We start from the raw sequence: 23,125 nt of genomic DNA on the forward strand, positions 1-23,125 counted from the left end.
CTCTCTGCTGTGCCCTGGGAGGGCAGTGGAGGATGGCCCAAGTGCTTGGGTTTCTGCACCCACATGGGAGACCAGGAGGAAGCACCTGGCTCCTGGCTTCAGATCGGCGCAGCGTCGGCTCTAGCGGCCATTTTAGGGGGTGAAACAACAAAAGAAGACCTTTCTCTCTGTCTCTCTCACTGTCTAACTCTACTTGTCAAATAAAAAAAAAAATGTTAATAAAAAAAAAAAGGAATGGGTTATGTATATTACTACACACTTTTTTTTGTTCTTAATTCAATTGTTCTTAATTCAATTAATGTAATTATAAGTATGCTGGTAAATTTCTTCATGATGTACACTGTGGAATCAATCTTTTAATGCCTGTATGAACTTGATCTGCTAATATTCTATTTATCTGTTTTTTTTTAAAAGGCATATTTCTTTGTTGTATGGCTCAAAAGGAGAGATATTCCACATTAGAATTTAATGAAGAAGTGACATTCAAGATAGACGTTGAACAAAATGTAGAATTTTCACAATAGGAGTTTATATTCTAAGCTGAGAAATCTAGGAGATTGAAAAGTACAGAAAGAATAGAAAATATTTCACTTTAATGGGAGTGTAGGATGTACTGTGGGAGCAAAATCAGAATCCATGTCTCTAACTGAAAATGAGTATAAGAAGTGTTTCTCTTAATTCAATAAAAAATGGGAAGTCAGTGACTGATTTTTGATATGGCCCTTTGCATTTGCACACTGAAGCATTAGAATTAACTTGTTCTTCAGAAAAATGGTGATCACTATCTAGAAACAATTCCTTAGCTCTGGGGAAATTTTTATTGAGTTGCCTGAGATTGAAACCTGATTTTTCTCTCTCTTTTTGGGAGGGTTTGGGATTTATTTTACTCATATGCTTATGTCTTTCATGCTTGGAGGAGTTTTATGTTTTTCAAGATGTGAATATATAATGAGAATACTGACTTTGTACTTACTGTTGAGGTTAATTCATTTTCATGTAAATGCAGAACAGTAAAGTTTAAATATAAAATGCCAAATGACCTACAAATCAGATGGTGATAAATAACTTAAAAAGAAGAATTTTTTTTCTGAATTTTGCCTTCCTAGGGATTTTTTTTATTGCATGTGACTAAATGTTTTCTGTAATTGGGAAAACATACAGGTGATACATTTAGCAGCATTGCTGAGAAATGTCAGCAGTGAAACTTAATTTTGTGTACCTATAAAGGAGAATACTTGTCATTAGACATATTGGATCACTTATTTATTGCTCCTGCTAAAATGTGTTTTTTAGAAACAGAACACTGTGTAATGGTGCTTTGGTATGAAGTCACTTGATTTCCTCGTCATTGTCATTGACTTATTTTATTGGGAATATTTTAAGTAGTCTTTGATTTGATTTGTAGTTATGATGAAATGTGTATTACCATTTGTCAGTGCTTGCCTAATGATTTAAATTTTTGTTACTTTGATATAAGACATGATTTATAAAAAAAAGAGTGCACAAAATCCATGCATAGAGGGGTCTTTGAAAAATATATAGAAAATGTGTTTTCTGAAAAAATTGTGCATAAATTTTAAAAATCTTTGGCACCAAAACAAACTTATCTTTTAACTCTGTTTTTTTTTTAAATTTTTTATTTTATTTTATTTTTTTTGACAGGCAGAGTGGACAGTGAGAGAGACAGAGAGAAAGGTCTTCCTTTGCCGTTGGTTCACCCTCCAATGGCCGCCGCGGCCAGCGTGCTGCGGCCGGCGCACCGCGCTGATCCGATGGCAGGAGCCAGGGGTTTATCCTGGTCTCCCATGGGGTGCAGGGCCCAAGCACTTGGGCCATCCTCCACTGCACTCCCGGGCCACAGCAGAGAGCTGCCCTGGAAGAGGGGCAAGCAGGACAGAATCCGGCGCCCTGACCGGGACTAGAACCCAGTGTGCCGGCGCCGCAAGACGAAAGATTAGCCTAGTGAGCCGCGGCACCGGCCTTAACTCTGTTTTCTAATAACCTTTTGAAGTATTCTAATTTTTAGTAAGGAAAAAATTGGTAATTGGTAAATAGGCTATGTCACTACATTCCATAAAATAATGGAAATAATAAAAAGTCATTAAGTAATTACAGGTGCTATAGATGTTAGAAAGGATGGGCCATGAAATATTTATAGGAGATTTAATCTTGTTTATGGGGTTAGAGAGGAGACAAGTTGAATTGGTAGTTTCAGAATTATCTGAATTATCTGCTTCAAACATTCACTCAGTAGGTGTTTACTGTGTCCATGTGCTGATCTGCAACTTTCTTATATTAACTGATTCAATCATCATGACCCTCTCAAAGATTTATATCTCAAAGTTCATTTTATAGATGAGGAAGCCATGAGGCACCATAAAGTTAAATCATTGAGTAATATGCCAAAGGAACACAGCTGAAGGGTAGTAAAGAAAGCTAAAATATTAGCTTGATAGTTAGGAACAAGTTATGCCTATAATCATATTTCCTTTGCTTCTCTAATATTAGCTGATTTTTTGTTTTCCAGGATTTATTGATGTACTTGTTACAGCTGGTCCAGGCTCTCAAATACGAAAATTTTGATGACATAAAGAATGGGTTGGAACCTACAAAGAAGGATAATCAAGGCTCAGTGTCAGAGAGTGTGTCAAATTCAGGAATAAATTCTACAGATATCGATAGGTATGGATAAAGAGAAAATGTAAATATGTGCATGGAGGACTTTTTTAAAAAATTTAATAAATTTTCCCCTTTTCCAGTTGCCTTTTCCATTCTTTTTTCCTCAGATATACCAAATTGTAGAATGACTACTTTTGAAATTTTACCAATGAATGAGGCGAGAACTGTCACAGAGCACGAATTGCTATATTAGAGCACATAGTTTTGCATGCTGTTCAGTTAGAATCCCTGAGTGAAGATCAACTCTTACACACAATAGCTGTACCAACTTGTCTGTTTCATAGTCTCTATGCATCCCCAGTTTTTCTTCTTAAAAATGGCAATAGCAGTACCAACTCATCTTTTAGGTTGTTTGGAGAATAAATGAATTAATATTTTCAAAGCATTTAGAAAATTGTCTTAACACATAGTGCTCTGTGTTAGCTACAATTTTAAGAAAGACTATATTACAGGGATCATCAAATAGTTGAATAAAACCCTTGTTTTGTTTTAGCTGTGTCACCTCTTTAGCAATTATACTTTGAAAATGTAGCACGATATTTGAATTAAAGGTCAGCTATTAATAACAATTGAGAAATTGCAACATTGATCCAGGTGGTCCACATACATTATCTCAAAGTTACAGACCTGTTGGACAGTGTCTATCCCCTAGGAATGTAGTACTGTATGAAAAGATAACTATATTGCCCCAATTCTTAGATTTTGCAAAGCATAGGGTAGGTAGACTCCAGGGCCCATTTTCTTTCTACATTGTCATTTTACTTTCCATAAAATTGTAAAGTTGAAATAAATAGGAGCTTTTGGGTGAAAAATACAAGGCTTAGTGATTGAAAATGGTTTTCTGAAGCTCTTAAAGTTGTTAGTGATAATACTAGATCTAGAATACAGATTTCATACATCATTTCAATCAGTTAGTACATGAGCTGAAGATTGGATTCCTGAATTTTTCCTTATGGTTATGCTAATGCTATCCTTTTTCGTCTGCATTTTCTTTTGAGAAGAACTGAAAAACAGGAAATCTGTTTTATGAGTGGAGACCTTTATGTTTTCTGATGGTGTGTATTGGAGGCCTTTAATTTAAAATCATTTGTAATAACCTTCTTTTTACTTAAGATACATAAACTGTTTTATTAATAAAAATATTCCAGTTTTATATTATGGTAAAGCAGTAAGCCAGTAATTATATTTCCAAGTAATGGTCTGCTGATCACTTGTTCTGGATGATTTTTAGTTTTCATTTTTTTTTTTTTATTTGACAGAGTTAGATAGTGAGAGAGACAAAGAGAACGGTCTTCCCTCCGTTGGGTCACCCTGCAAATGGCTGCCATGGCTGGAACTATGCCGATCCTAAGCCAGGAGCCAGGTGCTTCCTCCTGGTCTCCCATGTGGGTGCAGAAGCCCAAGCACTTGGGCCATCCTCCACTGCCTTCCCGGGCCAAAGCAGGGAGCTGGACTGGAAGAGGAGCAACTGGGACTAGAACCCGTTGCCCATATGGGATGCCAGTGCCGCAGGCAGAGGATTAACCAAGTGAGCCATGGCGCTGGCCCCTCATTTTAATTTTTTAAAAAATGTTTATTTGAGAGGCAGAGAAAGAGCCCCCATCTGCCATTGCCCAGATGGCTATAATGGTCAGGCTTGGTAGATTCTAGGTTAAGGCTGAAGCAAGGAACAAGGAATTTAATCAAGACCTTCTACCTAGGTAGCAGGAACCCAATTATTTGAGTTATCACTGATGCCTCACATTGTCTGTATAGTAGGAAGATATAGTCTGGAGCCAGAGCTGGGCCTTGAACCCAGGCAATTGGATATGGGATGTAGATGTCTTACCCACTAGACCAGATGCCTCCCTCCCACCTGGTGATTTTTTAAAAAGATTAAAAAGGAGGACATTATTTTATGACCAGATGTTTTGGAAATGCTGGTTTAGTGTTAAATGTGTTTTTTTGTTTTTGTTTTCAAATCATATTACTGATGAAATCCTGCACTAACATGCAGACTTGCACATAAATCTCTAAGAGGTTGTTACCCATAATCTTTGATCGTGTCTGGTCTTTTCTCAGAACAGCATGTGACTCACGTGTTAGGCAGAACACACTTTAAGAAGTTGATGCATTGACCAGACACAAGGTTAACTTGCTAAAAAATAAAAAAGTATGTCTTTTCTCATCGACAGAGTATTTTTACCACTTAAGATCTTTCCTGTTACCTTTTCAGCTCCCAAATTATAACCAGCTCTATTCCTTCTGTGTCCTCCCCTCCTGCTGCATCTAAAACAAAAGAAGTCTCAGATGGTGAAAATCTGGAGGTAAGTGCAATGCTTTACAGGCTTCCTATAGGAGAGATGCCAACAGATAAGCATTTTTTGTTAGTCTTTAAAACCTTGACTTTGATTAATAAACATTACAACTTTATTAAATAACTTGTTTTATGATGCATGTGTGTGACTTTTTCATCTCAGTTTGAAGTCCCAAATTATCCTCAATTCAAGTCATTTTATTGGTGCTATGGGCATATAAATGGTTTCATACACAATGTGAAATAACTAAACTTAAATATTTCATTGGAAACTCAGAATATTTATTTATTTATTTGTTTGTTTTGTTTTGTTTATTACAGAACAGATTTTTTTTTTTTTTTTTTTTTTTTTTTTTGGACAGGCAGAGTTAGACAGTGAGAGAGAGAGACAGAGAGAAAGGTATTCCTTCCGTTGGGTCACCCCCCGCCAAATGGTCAGTACGGCTGGCGCACTGATCTGAAGCGAGGAGCCAGGCACTTCCTCCTGGTCTCCCCATGAGGGTGCAGGTCCCAAGCACTTGGGCCATCCTCCACTGCCTTCCCAGGCCACAGCAGAGAGCTGGACTGGAAGAAGAGCAAACGGAACAGAATCCGGCGCCCCAACCGGGACTAGAACCCGGAGTGCTGGCGCTGCAGGCCGGGGATTAGCCTAGTGAGCTGCGGCACCAGCCAGAATATTTATTGATGACATATTTACGAATGTTACTGCAATTACCAGGCTTTGTGATTACATTGTACAAATGTATGCCTTTGATACTAGAGTTAATATAGCTGTTTTTAACTCATACAGATAAGTAGACTCATTTTTTAAAAAAAAAAAAATTTATTTACTTGAAAAAGAGAGAGACAGAGAAAGGTCTTCCATCTACTGGTTTACTCCCCAAATGGCTGCAATGGCTGGAGCTGAGCTGATCTGAAGCCAGGAGCTTCTTCTGGGTCTCCCATGTGGGTGCTGGCACTAAAGTATTTGGGCCATCTTCCACTGCTTTCCCAGGTCTGTTAGCAGGGAGCTGTACTGGAAGTGGAGCAGCTGGGACTTGAGCCGGCGCCCATATGGGATGCCTCTGCTACAGCCCAGGGCATTAGCAAGCTGAGCCATAGTGGCAGCCCCAGTAAAGTCATTTTTGAGGAAAAATAGGCCTCTTAGTCTGGTATTGCTCTGAAAAGTACATTAGGAAGTTTATTGTGGAAGCTGATCCACTATGTAATTAAATTTATCCCCAAGACTTCTAAATTAAGAACAATGTTCTACACCTCTGATGCTGAAAACAAATAATACATATTTTAATGTTTGAAAGTTCAGTTGAATTTTTAACATATGCACATGTTGCTTTCAATAAAATTTTAAAAGTTTAATGATTTTTAATCTTGTCTGTTAGCTGTTAGTCATTCACTAATGATTGCATATCTCAAATATAACAGAAAAAGTTTAATGGAAAAGAAAATTTTTAATCACAGGATCATAGAATACTAAGATGAGTGTTCTGAGGAACCATTCTGCTGCAATATCTGTATTTTGCCTTTTCAAAGCTAAGATTTTTTCCCCTTTTTTAATATAAAAGAGACATTTCATGTATTTCATGTATGTAGTTTGAAAATTTTATGGCCAATGATTTGAAACACATGATTAAATGGGATGCCCTCTACAGTTTTTCATAGGCTTTTTTAAAATGATTTCATTATGGTAAAATTTCTCTCATCTTTCAGCCCTCTGCAAGCACATACTCATCTATTCAAACTTTAAAATTGATACCTTTTTAATAATACGAACAGTCAAACTGATTGAGAGAAAATTCACATTTATTTTATTTTACTTTTTTATGTATATAGGGAGTAAATTTCATGCATTTCTTATATCCAGTTTTTTTTTTTTTTGGACAGGCAGAGTGGATAGTGAGAGAAACAGAGAGAAATCTTATATCCAGTTTTAAGAGCATAATGATACTCTCTACCCTACTCTTACTTCTTTTCTATTTTTCTTTGAAATTTTACAATGAAATACTTTCAGTTTACTGAATTCAACAAGTAGTAAGTAGAAAAACCACTATCCTCAATATTATACACAAGGGGTATAAACAATAATGTCAGCTCTGCACCTATACATTACATTGTTTTTTTCTACTCTGTATATTAGTTACCACAAATGAAGGAAAACATGATACTTGTCCTTCTGAGACTAACTTATTACACTAACCACAATGGTCTCCAGTTGTATCCATTTTGTTGCAAAAGACAGAATTTCATTCTTTTTCTGTGGCTGAATAGTCTTCCATGCTGTACACATATGCAGTTTCTTTACCCAGTCATCAGTTGATGGACATTTGGGATGATTCCATATCTTAGTTATTGTGAGTTGAACTTCTAAACATGGGGTTATAGGTAACTCTTTCATATCCTCATTTTATTTCCTTTTGGGTAAATTCTCATGAGTAGAATGGCTGGGTCTTATTAGATTATTTTCATATTCCTATAGAATCTCCATACTATTTTCCACAATAGCTGTACCAGTTTACATTCCCACCAACAGTGTGTTGAGGTACCTTTTCCCCCACATCCTCGCCAGCATTTATTATTTTTTTTATTTTTGCATGATAGCCATTCTAACTGAAATGAGGCAAAATCTCATTGTGGTTTTGATTTCTATTTCCCTGATGGCTAGGAATCCTGAGCATCTTTGCATGTGTCTGTGGGCCATTTGGATTTCATCCTTTGAAAAATGCCTATTCATATCCTTAGCCCATTTCTGGATAGCTTATTTTATTTTTGTTGAGTTTCTTGATCTCCCTGTGTATCCTGGATATTACTTCTTTATTGAATGCATAATTTGCAAGTATTTTCTTCCATTCTCACCATTGCCTCTTCACTTTGTTGAATGCTTTCTTTGCTGTGCAGAGGCTTTTTAGCTTGATTTAATCTTAATTGTCTATTTTTGCTTTTACTGCTTAAGCTTCTGGAGTCTTATCCAAAAAGTCTTTGCTTAGGCCAATATCTTGCCATATTTCCCCTGTTTCCTTTAGTAATTTGATGGTTTCAGGCCTTAGGTTTATATCCTTGAACCAGTGTGAGTTGATTTTTGTATAACATGTGAGGTAAGGCTCTTGTTTCATACTTCTCCATGTGGAGACCCAATTTTTCCCACACGATTTGTTGAATAGATTGTGCTTTCTCCAGAGAGTGATTTTAGCTTGTTTGTCAAAGATTAGTTGGTTGTAGATGTGTGGGTTATTTTCTGGTTTCTCTAGTATGTTCAGTTGTTCCACATGTCTACTCCTGGTGCCAGTACCAGGCTGTTTTGATTAAAACTGTCCTGCAGTATGTCTTGAAATCTGCTAGTATGATGCCTCTACTTTATTTTTATTATTTAGGATTGCTTTAGCTACTCAGGGTCTCTTGTGATTCCAAATGAATTTTAGGGTAACTTTTTTTCAACTCTGAGAAGAATTTGTCTTTGTTATTTTGATTGGAATTGCATTGAATATAAATTGCTTTGGGTAGTATGTACATTTTAATAATAATTCTTCTAATCTATGAACATCAAATATTTTTCCATTTTTTATGTCTTCTATTTCTTTTCTCAATGTTTTGTAATTTTCTTTGTAGAGATCTTTCATATTCTTTGTTAAATTTACCCAAAATATTTAAATTTTTTTGTAGCTACTGTTAAAGGGATTCATTTTACAGATTCTTTCTCAGCCATTGTATTGTTTGTGTATTGTGTGTAGGTTTTTTCTTTTCTTTTTTTTTTTTTTTTTTGGACAGGCAGAGTGGACAGTGAGAGAGAGAGACAGAGAGAGACAGAGAAAGGGCTTCCTTTTCCATTGGTTCACCCCCCAGTGGCCGCTGCAGCCGGTGCACTGCGCTGATCTGAAGCCAGGAGCCAGGCACTTCCTCCTGGTCTCCCATGCGGGTGCAGGTCCCAAGCACTTGGGCCATCCTCCACTGCCTTCCCCGGGCCACAGCAGAGAGCTGGACTTGAAGAGGAGCAACTGGGACAGAATCCAGCGCCCCATCTGGGACTAGAACCCGGTGTGCTGGCGCCTCAGGTGGAAGATTAGTCTATTGAGCCTTGGCGCCGGCCCCAATTATCTCTTTATGCAGTCTTTTGGTTCCCCTGTGTATAGGATCATATCATCTGCAAACAGGGATAATTTGACTTCCTTCTTTCAATTTATATACCTTTGATATATTTTTCTTTTTTAATGGCTCTGGCTAAAACTTCCAGAATTGTATTTAATACTAATGGTTAGGGTGGGCATCGTTTTCTGGTTCTGAGTCTTAATGGAATTACTTTTCCCCAGTCAGTATGATACCAGTTTTGGAATTGTCATATATTGCCCTGATTTGTAAAGTATGTTCCTTCTATGTGCAATTTGCTTTTGTCATGAAAGTGATATTGGAAATTGACCCATTAAAGTTATTTCAGAATGTGGCCTCTTAAAGTTCCCCAGAAGTCCCATCTGGGATGCCACATGTGTTATCAGAATTTGGGGTGCCATATGATATCACTATATGCTTATTAATAAATCTCCAATATTAATAAGCCCTTGTGGGTTCTTTCCTAATATTTAGAGAAAAATTCTAAATACTGGCATTAATGAACGAGGCAGCATGGTACATTTTAAGCTTTTTTTTTTTTTAGTGTGAAAGATGCACAGGAGAGTGAGGGCTTTATCTAAGAGAGAGGGGTAAATCTTGGTTCATACTGAGTACCAGGAACCAGCCACGTGGAAGAGCATCTAGGCCTGAAAGCATAGGGCAGGTGGCCCTGTATGCCTGTATGCCTACCTACTTCATTCCCCCCTCAGAGACTCCATCCCTTAATCCTAAGGGAAGTTGATGGATGTAGAATCATCTCTTTCTATAACTTCTTCCTGTTTATGAGGGGCATACTGCAGGCCCTGCCTATCCAGGGTCTGGAAGTCTCTGTCCATCCTATTCAACAAATTTATTTTGTGAGCTTGAGCAGTCTCAGTCATTGCCAATACCTGTGTCCCCTGCATGGTCAGTTACTCCCAGAAGTCGAGTTCTGAAACATATAAGTTTGTTAATTGGCATAAGCAAAACTGGAATAAAACCAATTATAAGTGGGGCACCCCTTTAGATGAAAAGAACATATCTTCCACATTCCCAGATAGTGGGTAGTGATAGGCTACCCTTAATGTAGATTATGAACCCATTTAGCTTGAGAAGAACTCATTAGATAGCTTTATCATCAGTAACAGTTCCCAGAGACAATCAAGAAAGGCAGGTACAGCATGTTTGCCTTAAGGAGACAAAGGCAAAAAGCTTATTTATCCTTTTTGTTTGGAAGAGGTACTTAAGGTTTCTGATTGTCTTACAAGAATAGTCATGCATGTCTTTCACATTCACCTGTGAAAACTTAAGAGGTATAATTTCACTGTGGTAGTTGCGCTCAGTAGCACCTAGTAAGATCCCTTTTATTTAAGCTGAAACTGATCTGAAGAGGATCTTCTTATGAATGGCTTGTTTAGGAATTCCTAATGTTGAAGTTTTTGTTAAAAACTCCTTGATTCCTTGGAACACCTTTTGTAGCTCCCCTGTCCAGCACAGTGTCTGTTTCAGAGGCTTTTAAGCAAACACAAGACCCTTTTCAGTACAAAGTCTGCATCAGGGCCTCTTTAAAGCTACATACAAAAGCTTGGAATCCAAATATTGGAATCCAAAATTTCATAGAATCCTGTCATCAGCAATTCCCAATACTGGAACTTTTAGTTAGAAGCTCCTTAGTTCTCTGGAACAACTTTTGCAGCTATCCTTTTTAGTACAGGGTCTGTATCAGGACCTCTTTGAAGCTGTATACAAAAACTTGGAATCCAAACCTTGGAATCTAAATTCCACAGAATTTTGCCATTTCCAGAAATCTCAGTTGCCTTTAAATATTTGACCCTATGTGAAATCATACGAGATAGGAATTTCACAGAGAGACATGTATCCAAGATTTTACATTTGAGGCACTTAATAAGCTTTAAAGAAATACCTAGGGATACAGGTAATGCGCTTGACACTTAGACATAACTAGAAGTTATGATGCATAATATCACACAATAGAACAAAGTAACTCTTTGGGATCAAGTTTTACCAATAATGTTAATACTGTAGCTCTTTTGAGAACAGAGGTCCTACATGGGAAGTTAGTACACAATGACTCCTTAAAATTAGAGAACAGGGTTCCTGGTTGGAGAGTTAGCAAAGGGGAGCAGTGCCAGAAGGTTGGGTATATATAACAGTTACGTAGTGGTTTTTGGCCATTAATCAAGTGAATTTTACTTAAAAGGTTTGAGACATGTTGGTGAGACATGTTGGTGGCTTGAACTGTGGTGGTTTACACTGGGGAGTGCTGATGAGGATTGGATTTTCCAAGTTAAGTTCAGAGTATTATTTTACATACCACCTATGGTTCAAACTTTTTGGTTAGAAGTAAAAATAGTTTTATGTAATGTTGATAGTTCTCTTATGACTGATGAACCTGTCTGCTATTACTCCATCATTAACTCTTATTTTTTCTCAACTGAATAGTTTCTTAAAGGGTTCAGATAATCTAAGCTATCTCAGAAAGGAGAGGATCAATTTGAGTGATGTTTTCCTCTGTCTTTCCTTATCCCCAGTGCAGTAATAATGTAGTATAAACAGCACCTTAAGTTGATATGTGACTAAGCTGAAGTCTCTTTTTATCACAACATGAGGTACCATCATTCTTGTCTTCTCCCAGACAACTGAACCACATTGTATGTCTTTCATTTCTATGTGTTTTAGGAGACTCTTATCATCATATGTGTCTACCCCAGTATCAGAAAGAAGGGGGAAACTCAAATCTTATTGTCCAAAAATTGTCATATTTCATAAATTCCATAGGTTTTAAAAAAAATGTATTTTCAACAACTTGTAGACACAACATGGTACATAGCTCTAGAGCAAGACTGTCAGGGCCGGGGCTGTGGCTCACTTGGTTAATCCTCTGCCTGTGGCCCCGCCATCCCATATGGGTGCTGGGTTCTAGTCTCGGCTTTTCCTCTTCCAGTCCAGCTCTCTGCTGTGGTCTTGGAGGGCAGTGGAGGATGGCCCAAGTATTTGGGCTCCTGCACCCACAGGGGAGACCAGGAGAAGCACCTGGCTCCTGGCTTCAGATCAGCGTAGCTCCGGCTGTAGCGGTCATTTGGGGTGTGAAACAATGGAAGGAAGACCTTTTTCTCTGTCTCTCTCTCTCACTGTCTATAACTCTACCTGTCAAATAAAAATTAATAAATAAAATAGAACAAGACTATTAATTGTGTTATGGAAGTCTTTTGACCCTTCCAGTTGCGAGTTTTTGTTTCTAATTTGATCTAAGAACTAGGATGAATTCCTATGTATGATGGCAGAATTAACAATTCCTCCATGTGTTTCTGTTGATGTTTGCTTTAAATATTTTGAAGCTCTTCTGTTAAGTGTGCTTTTAAGTAAATCGAATCTTTTTTTTTTTTTAAGATTTATTTATTTAATTTGAAAGGTGAGTTACAGAGAGTGAGGAAGAGACAGAGAGAGAGAGAGAGATTCCATCCAATGGTTCACTCCCCAAAGGACCGCAACAGCCAGGGCTGGGCCAGGTGGAAACCTCATCTGGGTCTCCCATCTTGGTGCAGGGGTCCAAGCTCTTGGCCCATTTTCCTCTGCTTTTCAGAGGCCATTAGCAGGGAGCTGGATTGGATATGGAGCATCCAGGACTTGAACTGATGCCCGTATGGGATGCTGGCGCCACAGGCAGCAGTTTAACCTGCTGCACCTTAGTGCCAGCCCCTAAATTGAATCTTTTATTACTATTTAGTCATCCTCCTTATGTATAATACTACTTTTTGCCTCAAAGTCTGTTTAGCTGATTTAATAGAGCTTTGTCTTTGATTTAATAGAGCTTTTCTTCACTGGCTTACTTTTTTTTTTTAAGATTTTTTTATTTGAAGGCAGAGTTACAGAGAGGCTGAGAGAGAGAGAGAGAAAGGACTTCATCCGCTGGTTCACCTCTAGATGGCCACAATGGTAGGAGCTGTGCTGATCTGAAGCCAGGAGCCAGGAGCTTCTTCTGGGTCTCCCACGCGGGTGCATGGGCCCAAGGACCTGGGCCATCTTCTACTGCTTTTCCAGACCATAGCAAAGAGCTGGTTCGGAAGTGGAGCAGCCAGGACTAGAACCGGCACCCATATGGGATGTTGGCACCACAGGCAGCAGCTTTACCCGCTACGCCACAGCACCAGCCCCTCACCACTATTCTTTTTTCTCTCACTTGTCATATAAAACCGTTTTCATTTTGCCTGAAACACATTTTTTAAATTGTTTAAAATTTCGAAGGTATGGTTTATTCAAATTGAGTATTATAGTATATATTATTTCATAATTTTAAAAAGTTAATTCTCTCCTATTTATGTTCTGTAAATAATTTTTTTATGAGGAAAAAAGTGTAGTGTCAAAATGAAGCATATTTTTTCTGTATATATACAGACCTCGATTGTTTATCTGACAGGTGTTTGTTTCAGAGTTCATATTTCAAAATAGTTCTCTTACCTTATCCCTTGCCCAGCTCCTCCTCTTCCGTTTTCATCTGTGACATAACAAATCAATGCTTTTCCTGAATCTGGAAATTTTATAGTTACTGTCAATTCATTTCTGTCCCCCTGTACTTCCACTTCATCAGCAGGTCCTGTTAATTATATTTGCAAAAAAATATTTTTAGTGTCTTTTCTCCATCTCTGCTTTCACTGTTCACTCTCTGAGATACTTGTAATAGCATGTTAACTGATCTCAGGTCTGCACTTCTCAAAGCAGCTCGACTCATTTTCATAAGTGAAATCACATCTTCTTGCTCTCCTTTCAAAGGTCTTTCATTGGGTATGTGTTACTTTTAAAATAAAATCCATACTTAATATGATCTAAAAGGTTTTGCAAAATTACCTTCACCTATCTTTTTAGTCTCTTACTTTAATGTTCACTATATGTTAGCTACATTGAGCACTTTTAAGATCAGTTTTGTAAGCCAAGCCCAGAGCCTTTGTACACAGTTTCATTTTAGACTTGTATAAATGTCATGTCCCCATTGCTGCCTTTTCTTGGCACGCCAATCTGTGATTTCTATAACTATTTCTTTATTGTCTTTTACTAAATTAAGATCTAGGAAGACAAGAAGCTATAAACTGTGTTGTTCTAAACTTTTACATAATGCCTGGTTCAGAATATGAATGGAGGGAGGGATAGGTAGATAGATGAAAATTTGCATTGTCATATAAAATGTACAGGTGAAAGCTAATAGGCAAACATAGATTCATTTACTCACCCTCCCCGTTAATATTAAACAGCAGCATATATTAATTTATATGTATATACCTTTCTTTTATTTCTTTCAGCAAGATCTGTGCACCTTCTTGATTTCAAGAGCCTGCAAGAACTCAACACTGGCTAATTATTTATACTGGTATGTGACAATAATTTTCTGCTTATTTTCTTACTGCTCTGAAGACTCTTTAGTCCTGTAAATATCAATTTAAAATAAGATGCAAGCAGTCATCAGAAGTCTACATAGAGTGTGTCTATCTGCTTTGCTTAACAGTTGTATTCATGGAAATGCTTGTTACCACCAATGTTTCTCTTCTCTTTCCTAACTTTCCAGGAGCTAAAATTTAACTGGGTAGAGTATTGAAGTTTTTCAATTTTGTGTCTGTTTGATTTTATGCTATTTAAGTAGTATGCATACTGCACAGTCCTTCAAGGGAATATATTTCCATTATTTGCTAAAATGGAATCATGCGAAGATAGAAAGTTGGAATTCAGTTACCTCATCTCATTTTAAAGATGAGGCAGCCACACTGTAAGTGAACTTGGTAGAACCTGATGGGAATTAGATCATTTACCTACCACTTTGCCATTTGTAGAATATCTGCAGTGACCCTTTCTTATTTATCTCTCTGAAGTTAAATGGGACAAGTATAAATATCTGTTTCACATGAGAACAGTGTCCTTATTGAGTTGAAAGAAAGAAAGAAACCAAAGCACAGGGAGGCTAACTGACTTGCTGAGAAGTAGATGATGTGAAGCATGGCTTTCTTTATCTGTCACAGAATTCTAAAGGGCAAAAGACAAGTAGGCTTAAGGCCCAGTGAGAAATATTTTGGTTCAGTAAAGAATGGCACTTGGATGAAATACTAGATCAGTGATTCTTATGCAGTATTATAGAGGGACAGTGCAGAGCCAGCTGGATAGGTCCTCCCGGAAGCCTTCTTTACTTTTGGAAAAATACTTAAAACTAAATATCACCTTATGCATTTCTTGAATAGTTGAGATTTTTCTGCTGTAGAAATGTTCTCTGAACTAATAGGTGCAAATTCATAGATATCCATATTGAAAGCTCAGTTTTTTAAAAAGTAAGGTGACATTTTGCCTAAGATGAGGAAATTAAGCTAAAGTCTATTTTATTGATTTGTAGAAACTGTCCTGTGAGTCAAATTAAGCTTTAACTTCATTTCCTACTTTCCAAAGGTAATGTTATTTTGGATATTTCCCCTCTCATAAGTAGGTAACTAAATCTGAACACTCTTGTAACACAGTTGCTCATTCTTTATATTAATAGTGTTTGTTTAGTTTAAGCCTCTATGGTCCTATTTATACCAAATGAAAACCACTATTAACAGTCTTAACTAAATCAGTCATTTAACCCCTCTTTGGTCGTTGCCCCACCTACCCTATTGGCTTTAGTATTGTGAAGAAAAATAGTTCCCTGCTTCTGTTAGCAGTTGAATATTCATAAAGCTACATTTATTTCACAATAAATTTCAGTGTATTCTTGAAAATACACCCACAGAATATTTTGACTAATCACTAATTTTCCTTTGATAATTTTACTTTAAGAAATATCATGTTGCAAATTTGTTACTGTTTCCTTTTAATGTAACATCTTGCTTCCTAAAGTTTTTTTTTTTTTTATTCCAATATAAATTCTTAAGTGTATATCTATTCACTGATATTGTGGAAAAACAGTCTCAGGAAAATCCAAGTAAATATTCAGAAGAAAATAAAGGAAAAAAAATGTGTGGGACATGTTGCCAAGCTTTTGAGTAACTACTTCTAAGCTTCTTGGGTATTTTAAAATTCAAATTTTATATATTTGAATAATTCACTAAAAATTCCTTTACAGTTATTTTGTTTCCTTGAAATAATCATGAAAAGTTTTCCCTGGCTCTAATTTTAGGGTTTTTGTATTCACTTTAGTAAGAATGGTATGTGTATACAATGATGATTTGGTGTTTTGAAATTATGTATTCTCTGAATTTGTTGTAGACCAGATTTCATTGTAAAATCTGTAATTTGTTTTGATAGAATCTTGGATCTCTTATTTCAAGTAGGAAGAGTTTTGAAGTTATTCTGAAAGCATTTGAACAAGAGAAAACCTATTTGATGTACAGTTTCCAACAAGGCAACTGTTTCTGTTCAGAAAGTATACTTGTTTTCTCTAAATATAATAAGCGAAATGCAGCCCTAGTTCCCAGTCTTATAAACATTCCATCAAATTTAGATTTGATTTGTGTTTTCCTTCTGTATCTCTGATTCATTGAAGCAGTCATATGTGTTATGTCTATTCATTCTCTAAGGGGTAATTGTTTTTCCCATATTTATAACCTATATATTATGTATTCAGAAATACTCCTGGGGAGAAAAGCTATTGATGTGGACTCCTGACTTTGGTAGATATTACTTTTGTTAATGTAGGATAGTAATATGGGAAATAATTTTAAATAGGTGGTTTAAAATGATCGTTTTCTTTTCAATGTGGATAGAATAGTATAAAAATATTAAATGTATTAATGTAAATAAATCTTGATTTGAGCTTACTGTGTTATAAGAAATGTATTAAAATGTAAGTTTAATTGATTATGTTATTTCTTTTTGAACATTTTGAATTTCCTTTTCCATTTGGTCCCTTTCTAGTGATTTAAACAGAATTTCTGCTGTAGCTAAATCCTTAGGGGCCTGTAGTTGTGCAGACAATCCTTTTAAAATGAATAGTGTCAACCTTTTAAACCACAGAAGGGAGTTATAGTCTCCAATCTGTAAAATGTTGGGTATCAGAATCCATAAATCGTTCCAGTATTTTTTTTTTTCTTTTATAGCCATTCCAGTGTGTTGAAATTGAAAGTAAACTTTGGATGCTTTGACATGTTTTCTATAACTTTTAAGACCTTTCAAGGTAATAAAGGTTATTTACTCCGCAAAATAAAATTGCCAGGAAACAGTAGCCCACTGATGTCATCTTACAATGAGTGCCTAGACAATTTTGTCTGCATTTCTACTCTGAGGTGACAACCTTTAAGATTATACCTTAGAGTGCTTTATAGAATCTAGTTTATTGGTATGAACAGAGAACACAGAAATAACTGAAATCCAGGCCTTTTGGTCTTGATCTAACCTTGTCTTTCGTTTTTGGAAATGACCCTTCCATTTTTATTTTAGGTGGACTGTTTCTTTACAGTAGAACTTTGACCTGAGTGGTGTTGGGAGGTGGTTGATACTTGACCCTTATGAGCATCAACATATACCTTCAATCACAGGAAATAACAGTATACACAGTGTTTACTTGGTGGTCATGAAAACCTTAGCTCAGCAAGGAGACCTGCATATTGTAGTCATCCACCTGTTTGTTTGTTTCTTGTTTTTAAATTTATTTGAAAGGCATAATGACAGAGAAAGTGGAAGAGAAAGAGATAAGTCTTCTGCTGGTTCACTTCCCAAATGGCTGCAGTGGCTGAGGCTGTGTGCCAGGCTGAAGCCAGGAGCCTGAAACCCTTATCTGGGCCTCTCATGTGTGTGGCAGGGACCTAAATACTTGGGCATCTTCTGCTGCTTTCCCAGGAATGTTAGCAAGAAGCTGGATTGGAAGTGGAGCAGCTGGGACATAAACCAGATCTCTAGTATGGGATGCTGGTGTCACAGATGATGGCTTAACCCAGGATGCTACAGTGCCAGCTCCCTATATGTTTATTTATAAATGAGTTTCCTGCATAAATACACAAGCAAATAAGCTGGCTGTATACTAAGGTAACAGATAATCAAGGACTTTATTGAAGGGAAGAAAATTATAGATTGGATTCGAGTAAGACCTTATTGCCAGCTTTATAGCTTAGAACCACTGTCTTTTTGACATTCTTACATGTTCTCCTAAAATTATCCCAAAAACTAGAATCCCATGAATAGGAAATCAGAGTTTATTTCTAAACAGTTCACTACCCTAGAACAGCGCTGTCCAATAGAACCTTCTGAAACCATGGAAATGATCTTCAATATTGTCCAGGTGACTCTGAGCACTCGAAATGTGGGTGATGTGATAGAGTAACTAAATTTTTAATTTTATTTCATTTTAATTAATTAATTTAAGCAGTCATATATCTAGTAGTGGCTTTGGAAGTCCTAGAAGGCATTCTTGACTCAAGATGCAGGAATGCCTTCTTGAAATTTTGGTTTAGAGCTCTTGTTCTACGACTTTATGGAAAATTCTGGGTTATACAGGTTTGGGAGCTGTTGGAAGACTACTTACCATGGTTCAGCATGGCACTGGGAAGTAGGGAGGCAAAGGCTTCCAACCCCTTTTATCACCCGTCAACCTTTGGAATGCTTTTTTGCATAATACTATATTGGATATGTGAGGTTACTGGTAGTGCTCAAGAAATAGTGCCTGGCATTAGTTTCTTTATAACCTATGAAGGATGCCAAGAATTAAGCCTGTGAAACAGTGGCAAACAGGGAAACATTAACTGCATGAGTTGTGTGAGACGTTGTCTCTTCTAGGAAGTTGTGGAAGAAAGAAGTTGTTAGAGTCCATACAGACTTCCTTGAGAGACAGAAAGACTGTCAGCTGTACTTGAAGAATCAGGAGACTATGGAAGGATGAGAGTAGTTGTAGCCAATACTGCAACATGAGCAAAAGCAGAGGGCTTCTGAAGAATATTAGGAAATTCACCTGACTGAAGTGAGAGCATAAATTGAGGATAGTGGAAATTTCAACAGAAGTAGGGGCCACAGAAATTGTTTTAAAATAATAGAAAACAGGGAACCACTGATGTTTTTGTTAATATAGACAGAACATTCTGAATGTATTTTGAAGAAGAAAACATTTATGTTGATAGAATTGAGCAATAATTAGTTTCTTTTTAAAGTTGGAGAGGCCAAGGAAGTAGAATCTGCTATTTGATTCCTGATAGAGCCGGATAAGTACAGAACTATTGTAAAAAGCATTGGGAAATCTAAAAGGTCTAGTGACTAATTGAATATACATGTATGAGGCAGGGCAGTGTGAGCTAAGTTTGGCTGTAGCCACATGGATCACCAAGCATCAACACAGGTTTTAGATAGGCCTTTTATTTTCTGCTTTGTCTGCAGCCCTACCTCTTTGTTTTTTATATTAAAGTGATTGCATTTTGTATTTTCAGCCTCAGTGTATGGGATATTGATACCTTCAGCAGAGGTAGAAAAAAATCCCAGTTAGCATGATAAGATCAGTATTACACATGTTTAATTAGAAATGACAAACAGGGTCAGTGTTGTGAGATAGTAGGTTAAGCCTCCACCTGCAATGCCAGAATCCCATATGGGTGCTGGTTCAAGTCCTGGCTGCTCCACTTCCAATACAGCTCCCTGCTGATGTGCCTAGGAAAGTGGTAGAAGATGGTCTAAATTCTTGGACCCCTGCACCCATGTGTGAGACCTGGAAGAGCCTTAGGGATCCTGGCTTCAGCCTGCCCAAGCCCTGGCTCCTGTGGCCATTTGGGAAGTGATTCAGCAGATGGAAGATCTCTTTCTCTGTCTCTTCTCTTTCTGGAACTCTGCCTTTCAAGTAAATAAAATAAATCTTAAAAAAAAAAAAAAATGACAGTATCTTGAATAGAGGTTCTGGAGCTTGAAACTGTAGTGGATGAATGTAAAAACTATCCACACAATGAAATTCAAAATTAGAAGTTAGGTATTAAACCTAATATATACTAAACTGATCTTCTGTATATAAAGAGAATTGAAAATGAATCATGATGTGATTGGAAGGGGAGAGGGAGTGGGAAAGGGGAGGGTTGTGGGTGGGAGGGAAGTTTTGGGAGGGGGAAGCCATTGTAACCCATAAGCTGTACTTTGGAAATTTATATTCATTAAATAAAAGTTTAATTTAAGGAAAAAAAAAAGAAGTTAGGTATTAAAAAAAGGGGTATATACATACATACATACATATCTAAACATTTACATACATATATAAACATAAACATATTTATTATATTAATAATTAAGAATTATCAGTATTAAGATACTAAGTACACACAACCTAAGTTTTGTTATTGATAAAGCAAGCAAGATTTTTGTTTTTTTATGATCCTTTGTAAGCAGTTTAAAAATGTACAAGATGGGGTTGGTGCTGTGGTGCTGTAGGTTAATCCTCCACCTCCAGCACCGGCATCCCTTATGGGGGCCAGTTCTAGTCCCGGCTGCTCCTCTACCATTCCAGCTCTATGCTGTAGCCTGGAAAAGCAGTAGAAGATGGTCCAAATTCTTGGGCCCCTGCATCTGCATGGGAGACTAGAAAGAAGCACGTGGCTCCTGGCTTCAGATTGGTGCTGCTGTGGCCATTGTAGCCATTTGGGGAGTGAACCAGCAGATGGAAGTCCTTTCTCGCTTTCTCTCCCTCTCACTGTCTATAACTCCACCTCTCAAATAAATAAATAAAATCTTAAAAAAAAAAGATTCACAAGATAGAATTTGTTGTTTAAAAAAATGAAATACAACAGAGCAGTAAACACTGATAATGTTTATAAGGTATTGCTTATATGATTTTTGTAATTATATAAGTAGTTTAGGTTTAAGAAAATAAGATTTATTTAACTCTAAACAATTTTATAATAGAAAATTTAAAGATTATATATGGAATTCTGATAAATGGGAGAATTGGATAAGAAAGGAAAAACAACTTAAATTTTCTCATTACCTATCTATAAAGTAAGAGTTCTTATTCTTTAGTTAGATTTTTGAGCTTACATGACTTCTGGGAATGTAAGTACTCTACCTCATAAAGTACAAAGAGCAAATGCCTGTTTTGATGGCAAAACTTATAGAAAATTTAGGGTATTGCACAAATTAAAGCTTACTACTGTTAATTTACCTTTTATTGATGGTGGTATATGTCTGCCCTTAATTTTTCACTTTTATACAAAAAGATTTATTTATTTTTATTTGAAAGGCAGATTTATAGATAGATAGAGATATCTTCCATCTGCTGGTTCACTCCCCAAATGGCCACAACAGCTGGGTCAAAGCCAACAGCCATCGGATTCTTCTCCATCTCCCCGCTGGATGGCAGGGACCCAAGGACTTGGACCTCTTCTGCTGCTTTCCCAGATACATTAACAGGGAGCTGGATTGGAAGCTGAACAACCTGAATTTGAACTGGCACCTATATGGAATGCTGGCATTCAGTGGCAGCTTATCCCACTACACCACAACACTGGCCCCTAATTTTCACTTTTGAGAGAGTTATGATTAAGTGTATTATATTTTTTCATTAAATTATTTTTGCGAATGACAAATTAATCTGTTTTAAGAAAATGTTTAATTATTTACAAAACAAATTTTTTTTCATGTGTGACTTAAATATATTTTAAAGGTATGTTATAGTGGAATGTGAAGATCAAGATACTCAGCAGAGAGATCCAAAGACCCATGAGATGTATTTGAATGTAATGCGAAGATTCAGCCAAGCGTTGTTGAAGGTAACCATTTAATGTGAGGAATGATATGTCGTTGTGCATGAGTCAAATCGTGCTGCTGCCTGTTTTGGTGCACCTCATGAGCTAAGAATGGTTTTTACATTTTTAAATAGTTGAAAGTCGATCACTGGAATAATATTTTGTGATGTATGGAAAGTATTCTGAACATCAAATGTCAGTCTTAAATGAGTTATTGGAACATAGACATTCATTTTCAGATTGTCTATAGCTGCTTTTGCACTATGATAGCAGTTGGATAGTGTAAAAAGAACCGTATGGCCAACAATGCCTACAATACTTATTCTGGCCCTTTATAGAAAGTTTATTTATCTCTGATTTAATGAAAGAAACATGGGACAATAAAATAGGAAGATTTGGTTTTTTACTTCTCATTTTATTTTCTCTTCAAGTTTTAAGTATGGCTTCAGAAATCTGGCAATGGTTATTTATAGATACTTTCTTTTTTTTTAATTAATTAATTAATTTATTTATTTGAAAGTCAGAGTTACACAGAGAGAGGAGAGGCAGAGAGAGAGGTCTTCCATCTGCTGGTTCACTTCCCCAGGTAGCCACAATAGCCAGAGACACAGAGATATCCCATCTACTTGTTTACTCCTCAAATGGCTGCAGTGGCCAGTACTAGGCCAGACCAAAGCCAGGAGCCTAGACCTCCATCTTGGTCTTCTGTATGGGTGCCCAGGGCCCAAGCCCTTGGGTTTAACAGGGAGCTGGATTGGAATTGGAGCAGCCAAGACTGAATCAGTGCTCACATAGATGCCATTGTCAAAGGCAGCTGCTTAACCCACTGCCCCACAATGCTGGCCCCTGATTCTGCCATTTTATATATCTAGCATATTTCTGAAGACATCATAGGTATTGAATCAGTGAATGAATGCACTTTAGGAAAAGGAATCCTTCTCACATGATTATATAGTCACATGATTATATGGAGGGGAGAAAATGCTGTTGAAGTTAGTCCAGTATTTGCTGAAACTCAAATAAAATTCTACTGTGGGTGTATTGGTGGTGGGTAAGATAGCAAGTAACTCATTAATCTTGAGTCAAAATAATTAATCTTTCTCAATTTCACTTTGTATTAGAAGTTTACAGCTATTAAGGACTTAATAAAGATCACCCCCAGTATGAAAGGAATCTTGATCATTATATTACATACAACTAATTTTCCATTACTTTGATTCCCTTCAGGGTGATAAATCTGTCAGAGTTATGCGTTCTTTGCTGGCTGCGCAACAGACATTTGTGGATCGGTTGGTGCATCTAATGAAAGCAGTGCAGCGTGAAAGTGGAAATCGTAAGAAAAAGGTAAGCTTATGGGGTTTGCTTTCTGTTTATAATCTACAGTAGTTTGGCATCATGA

General features: G+C 36.9%; 1 protein-coding gene across 1 annotated transcript in view; it reads left to right on the forward strand.

Annotated features, from left to right (window-relative positions):
* The window catches only part of PIK3C3 (phosphatidylinositol 3-kinase catalytic subunit type 3), a 157,711-nt gene that overhangs the window by 62,266 nt on the left and 72,320 nt on the right, over positions 1 to 23,125 (forward strand). The window contains exons 11-15 of the mRNA XM_062201595.1: positions 2,528 to 2,682; positions 4,895 to 4,985; positions 14,365 to 14,432; positions 21,645 to 21,750; positions 22,954 to 23,070. Of these exons, the coding sequence (XP_062057579.1) occupies positions 2,528 to 2,682; positions 4,895 to 4,985; positions 14,365 to 14,432; positions 21,645 to 21,750; positions 22,954 to 23,070 (537 nt within the window). The remainder of the gene's footprint in view (positions 1 to 2,527; positions 2,683 to 4,894; positions 4,986 to 14,364; positions 14,433 to 21,644; positions 21,751 to 22,953; positions 23,071 to 23,125) is intronic.

Source organism: Lepus europaeus, chromosome 9 (genome assembly GCF_033115175.1).
Source record: "Lepus europaeus isolate LE1 chromosome 9, mLepTim1.pri, whole genome shotgun sequence".
Lineage (NCBI taxonomy): Eukaryota > Metazoa > Chordata > Mammalia > Lagomorpha > Leporidae > Lepus > Lepus europaeus.